Source organism: Crotalus tigris, unplaced genomic scaffold (genome assembly GCF_016545835.1).
Source record: "Crotalus tigris isolate CLP2741 ecotype Arizona unplaced genomic scaffold, ASM1654583v1 scf7180000021055.717220, whole genome shotgun sequence".
Lineage (NCBI taxonomy): Eukaryota > Metazoa > Chordata > Lepidosauria > Squamata > Viperidae > Crotalus > Crotalus tigris.
This window is the reverse complement of record NW_024098332.1, coordinates 85,485-91,353: the sequence shown is the minus strand read 5'-3', so window position 1 is coordinate 91,353 and position 5,869 is coordinate 85,485. Positions and strand designations below refer to the sequence as shown.

The following is a 5,869-nucleotide window of genomic DNA, read 5'->3' as shown; positions in this document are numbered from 1 at the left end:
AATATTGCTTTCTTTGCAGATTTCTTCTGCATATTGGGAAACAAAACATCTTATGCAACTGTACAGACCACCAAATAATGATTCTATAGTGATCTGTGCACTCATATAGCACCACACTATAATGGTACTATATCATTGCATAGGAAAAAAAACCTGCATTCCTCAAATGTTCCATAAAAACAATTTTTAAACAATAATTTATGTTAGGTCTGCCTTGACCATGTCCCTAGATCATAACTATCTCTTCAACCAGAACAGAGAGAAACTCAGAGGATATTGATTGCTGAAGATCCATTCTCAAGTTGTAACAGTGCTGAAAATTGGGAAAGGAATAATGATGATGATGATGATGATGATGATGAAGAAGAAGAAGAAGAAGAAGAAGAAGAAGAAGAAGAAGAAGAAGAAGAAGAAGAAGAAGAAGAAGAAGAAGAAGAAGAAGAAGAAGAAGAAGAAGAAGAAGAAGAAGAAGAAGAAGAAATAGTGAAAACTGAACGAATCAAGATGCCCCACGAAAATAACATTAAGAGTCTGGATGAGGAAGAGTACTACAAATACTTGGGTATCCTTCAAGCTGACAATATCAAGCATACTGAAGTCAAGAAAAAGATTAGAGGTGAATACATCAAGAGAGTGAAGAAGATCTTAAAGTCCAAACTCAATAGAGGAAATACCATAAAGGCAATCAACACCTGGGCAACTCCAGTCATTAGGTACACAGCTGGAATAGTGGACTGGACTCAAGCAGAACTAAAAGCAATGGATAGGAAGACAAGAAAAATAATGTCAATGAATAATACCCTTCATCCACGCAGTGACATTGATAGACTTTATTTACCAAGGCAAATAGGTGGACGTGAAATGCTACAAGTACATCAGATGGTTGAAGAAGAAAAAATGGCTTTGGAAGAATATCTGAAGAACAATGATGAAGATGCACTGAAATTAGTATATCAGTAAGGCTTACTGACTACTGGAGAGACCAAACTGGCCTACAAGAAAGACCAAATGAAGAACAGAATAGAGGCATGGGAAGACAAAGCACTACATGGCCAATACATTAAAAAAATAGCTGGGAAAGCAGATAATAACAAGACTGGCAATGGCTAAGAGCAGGAAAATTGAAGAAAGAGACCAAGGGACTAATTCTGGCTGCACAAGACCAAGCCTTAAGGACAAATGCATATAAAGTCAAAATTGAGAAGACAGCAACAGACAGTAAGTGCCGCCTATGCAAAGAAGCTGAAGAAACAGTGGACCACCTGGTAAGCTGTTGCAAGAAGATTGCACAGACTGACTACAAGCATCGGCATGACAAAGTAGCAACAATGGTGCATTGGAAGATCTGCAAAAAATATCATTTGCCTGTAAGCAAAAACTGGTGGGATCATAAAATAGAGAAAGTCATAGAAAATGATAAAATTAAACTGCTCTGGGACTTCAGAATTCAAACAGACAAGCACCTGCAACATAACACCCCATACTTAACAATTGTCGATAAGAAAGACAAAAAAGTCTGGATAGTGGACGTGGCAGTGCCTGGAGATAGCAGAATAGAAGAGAAAGAACTGGAGAAGATAACAAAATACAAAGACCTACAAATAGAAATAGAAAGACTGTGGCAAAAGCAAGCAAGGGTAGTACCAATAGTCATAGGCTCCTTAGGTGCAATCCCAAAACAACTGAGCACCACTTGAACACAATTGGCATTGACAAATTCGCTATTAGTCAATTGCAAAAGGCGGCCTTATTATGAACTGCTTCCATCCTGCGACGATATCTGTAATACCATCAAACATCCACATCTGCCTATCCCAGGTCCTGGGTAAGGACTCGATAGGTAGACAAAATGCCAAATCCAATCTGAACATCTGGCTGACTGTGCAATGATCCATAATAATAATAATAAAAATAGAAAACAATGTCATGTGAAGATAAATTGTTATTGACTTTGGTTCTTCTTGAATCTTGGTCCCTTGTAAATCTTCCAGAAATTTTCATCCCTTATGTGGGAAATGCTATTATCAAATGTTTAGGGTTCAGCCATGAATCCACAGCATAGGAAGAGAAAATAATGGAATGGAAAAAAAGCAGTAGTTTTGTTCATGTGCTAATTTTATTTAGAGGGGTTAACAATTGTAAAAAGAGAAATATTGTTGAAATAATAATTATTTGTATGTGAATGATGTGCAAGTAAATAGAATATAAAAAAATAAGGTGACCTGTGCTATTAGTAAATGTATGCATTTAACTTATCAAAGAAATGAGAAACATATTTCATTCTACAAAGATTTTACCAGCTCCTTTATTATTTTAAAGAATTAAGCTTTGCCAGAATTATCCATGTTCTCATGAATTTTTAAATATGACATAATACAGTTTCTTCCAAATGAGTATTAATTAGCTTAAACAGCCATGCCATTTAACATCCAAAGTTAAACTTGACAGACTTTATTATTAATATACGGATAGACATCTTAATGGCAAGTACAAATATAATATACTTATGAATATCTTACAGGAAAAAATAACATAGGGATGAAAATAATATAAAAATTGATTAGGAGAAAAATTAGCAAAGAATATGCACATTAAGAAAAACAGTAAATGAAAATACATTCCACTATAAATATAAACAAAACATAGATGTTGTTGAACTATATGTGACATTTTTGCAAAAAATAAGACGCTGAAAAAAAACTTATCACCACAAAATATTTTTTTCTGGATTAACTTTATGACTTTTAATCATCTTCTACAAGGGAACAGTTTTGAAGCAAACCTTCTCTTGAGAGCTTCATTTATCTCTTTGTTTCTCCAACTATAAATAATAGGATTCAAAGTTGGTGTTACAATAGAGTAAAGCAGAGCTAGAAATTTATCTGTTTCAAAAGCATAGGTAGATCTGGGCCTCAGGTACATTGCACTAGCAGATCCATAGAACAAAGTGATGACAATAATGTGTGAGGAGCAGGTAGAGAAAACTTTCTGCCTCTCATTTGCAGATGCAATTTTTAGCACAGTATTGATTATGTGGAGATAGGAGAACAGGATTAGCAATAATGGGATCAGAGTGATTAGCAGCCCAGCCATAAAGACTGTGATTTCATTTAGATAGGTATCTCCACAGGCTAGCTTCAAGAGTGGTGGGATGTCACAAAAGAAATAGTTGATCCAATGTTCATCACAAAAAGGCAAAGAAAATATCAAAGTTGTCTGGCCTAGTGAAAGCAAAATCCCACTGGCCCATGACCCAGCTACCAGACAGGCACAAAGCTGTTTGTTCATGATTAAAGGATAGCGCAATGGATTACAGATGGCCAAGAAGCGATCATAAGCCATGGCTGCAAGAAGAAAGCACTCTGTAGTTCCTAGTGAGAGAAGGAAATATAGTTGGGCGGCACATCCAACCAAGGAGATAGATTTGTCCTCTGAAAGGAAGTTGACTAGCATTTTAGGGGCAGTGACAGATATATAGCAAATATCCACAAGAGATAGGTTGGCAATGAAATAGCACATTGGCATATGAAGAGAAGGCTCAAGTCTAATGACAATGCTTATCAATGCATTCCCCAACAGTGACATGATGTACATGATCAAAAACAATATAAAAAGCAAGACTTGCATTTCCACATTACCAGAAAATCCCAAAATAATAAACCTGGTACTTTTATTCTGGTTTTCCATAGATGATTTTATCTGGAAGATGACCACAATAACAATAATATTTTTTTAAAAAAATATGTACAATAAACCAAGTAATTTGTGACACAAACAGAAAGTACATTAAGGATTTTTATTCTGGTATAATTAAATCCTAATTTAAATTTGACATATTCCAAGCAATCCTTCTAAAAAAATTAGTGATTTGTGATTTCTTAATTTAGCATTTTTCAAACAAAAGAATAATTTCTCTTCTATCACATCTGTTTTCCAAATTAAAATGCACTTCTGTTCCTTAGATGTCCTCTACAGAAATTTAAAGTCAACAGGGAGGATTTTTCATTAACTTGACTCAGTCTAAAGGGTGTAAAAAATATGAGGCCACGCAGAGGTTTTGAAACATAAACAGGAGCCACTTATAGATAAATGTAATACGGTGATAAGAAACCTACATCCAAGATTCAAGAAAGCAATAAAAATGAGTGCCACATTCTGATTTTTACACAGTAGAAAGAGAAGAAATAACTGCATTCTTGGGACTGAAGATGTTTTTCCACCCCATCCTAAGGACAACCATTGAAAACAAAAGGAAAAGAAACAGGTCAATATATTAAGTCATTTTGCTTTTTTATAGAGCTTTTGTAGAACAGTAAATTAGCTTAATTAGTATGTTATTGCTTCTGTTGTTGCTTCTATTAATGTTGTTGCTTCTGTTAATACTTAAATGTCTCCAAAGTGCTGCCCTTAGAACATTTCTATTCATTTTTTCAAACATTCAAAGATTTCCATACATTAAGACCAAACCTTTTTCCATTACTTTGTCTTCATATTTTGCTAATGATGAGTGAAATCAGTTAAATATAAATCTTCTAGAGCAGGGGTGTCAAACTGCCAGCCCACGGGCCGGATGCGTCACATGGAAGCTGTGCCCACCCTATTGCAGGCAATGGCAAAACTGTCTCGATACGTTGTACGACATCACGTGACATCATGAGTTTGACATGTCTGTTCTAGAGTCTAGACATTTCTAGAAGCAGGAGCGAAGGAATGAAGAAATAAAGAAATATTAAGCTGGCTGTGTTACATTGATTATATATCATTTAACATTTCTCTTTATGAAGCTAAAATCATATCATATATTTAAAGTAATCGCTAATGTTTAAAGTACAATGATATGAGTAGATAATCTCCCTCCAAACAATGCTACTTTCTGTTACATAACACCAGCAAATATGAACATCAGTCTGTATCCTACAGTACTGCAGGAACTGATTTTTTTCTATTTCTATAAAGTTTCATACAGAAGAACTAAATGATTTACCTACCTTCCTTCACAAGCTTCCATCTCCTTCAGCCATTATGAAATCTTTTCATTGGTACACATACTTCTCTTATTAAACAATCGAAGGAACTAGTAAGGATAGATTCTCAGGAGAATAGAATGAATTCATCAAAAAGTTTCATAGTTAGTTCACTGGATAATTGGAGAAATCCAAAATTCTATGAATTTTTATTAGACAAATGTAATTGATAAGGCTGTTCCTTTTCTTAAAAGAGAATCACTATCTTTTTCAACCCTGGAAATTCTGCATTGATATGAAAGGAAGTGATTCAAGAATCACTATAATCAGTGGTGTCCTATTAACATTTGGTTAATTTTTTTGTGAAATGTGCTCAGATCATAGAGTAATTCTAACCTAATGTGATCAGAGGAGTTCACTCCATGAACGTATATTACAATCTGTAATATTAATTCATGTATGTTAGTACATCTATGCAGGGCTCTTTTTCTCATAGAACACTCAGAACGGAGTTCCGGCATCTTTTTTGGATAGAACCTTATAGAGTAGGCAAGGCAGGTTGTATGACATGTGTGAGTTCAGACACCTTTTTTTTTTTTTTTAGAAAAAAAGCACTGCATCTATGCCACCTTAAAGCTGTACAAATAGTTATGTATCAATGGATTATTACTCACTGTTGCACTGTGGTTTGCTTGATGTTTTCATAGTACTAAAAATAATTTTAAGTGCTTTTTAAAGAAAAGTATGGAAAAATCATTATAATGAGTTCCCTGAGTAATTTAAATAATTTTGCTAGAGGCTCAGATTTTCAGGTTTCTCTGGTTGTTCCCATGAGATATACCACAGTACCATTCTGAAAGAAGTCTACAACTTCATTTAATAGCTCTCCAAAGAATTTATAAATC

The 5,869-nt window shown here is 34.5% G+C and overlaps 1 protein-coding gene across 2 annotated transcripts; it reads right to left on the bottom strand.

Moving 5' to 3' along the window:
- Positions 1–2,309: 2,309 nt before the first annotated feature.
- Positions 2,310–5,869, bottom strand: LOC120319982 (olfactory receptor 5V1-like). Of its 2 annotated transcripts, XM_039369388.1 has the most exons (3): positions 5,639–5,869; positions 4,989–5,090; positions 2,310–4,226 (listed from the first exon to the last, which is right to left on the bottom strand). In XM_039369388.1, the coding sequence occupies exon 3, from the start codon at positions 3,685–3,687 to the stop codon at positions 2,749–2,751; it is 939 nt and encodes a 312-aa protein (XP_039225322.1). In that variant the 5' UTR covers positions 3,688–4,226; positions 4,989–5,090; positions 5,639–5,869; the 3' UTR covers positions 2,310–2,748. The 2 variants fall into 2 exon arrangements, with proteins under 2 accessions (XP_039225322.1, XP_039225321.1); XM_039369387.1 differs by lacking the exon at positions 5,639–5,869 and having other exon boundaries at positions 4,989–5,632.

What these genes read in the sequence shown, in the direction of transcription:
- LOC120319982 (XM_039369388.1), bottom strand. Translation starts at nt 3,687, where the DNA reads ATGGAAAACCAGAATAAAAGTACCAGGTTTATTATTTTGGGATTTTCT.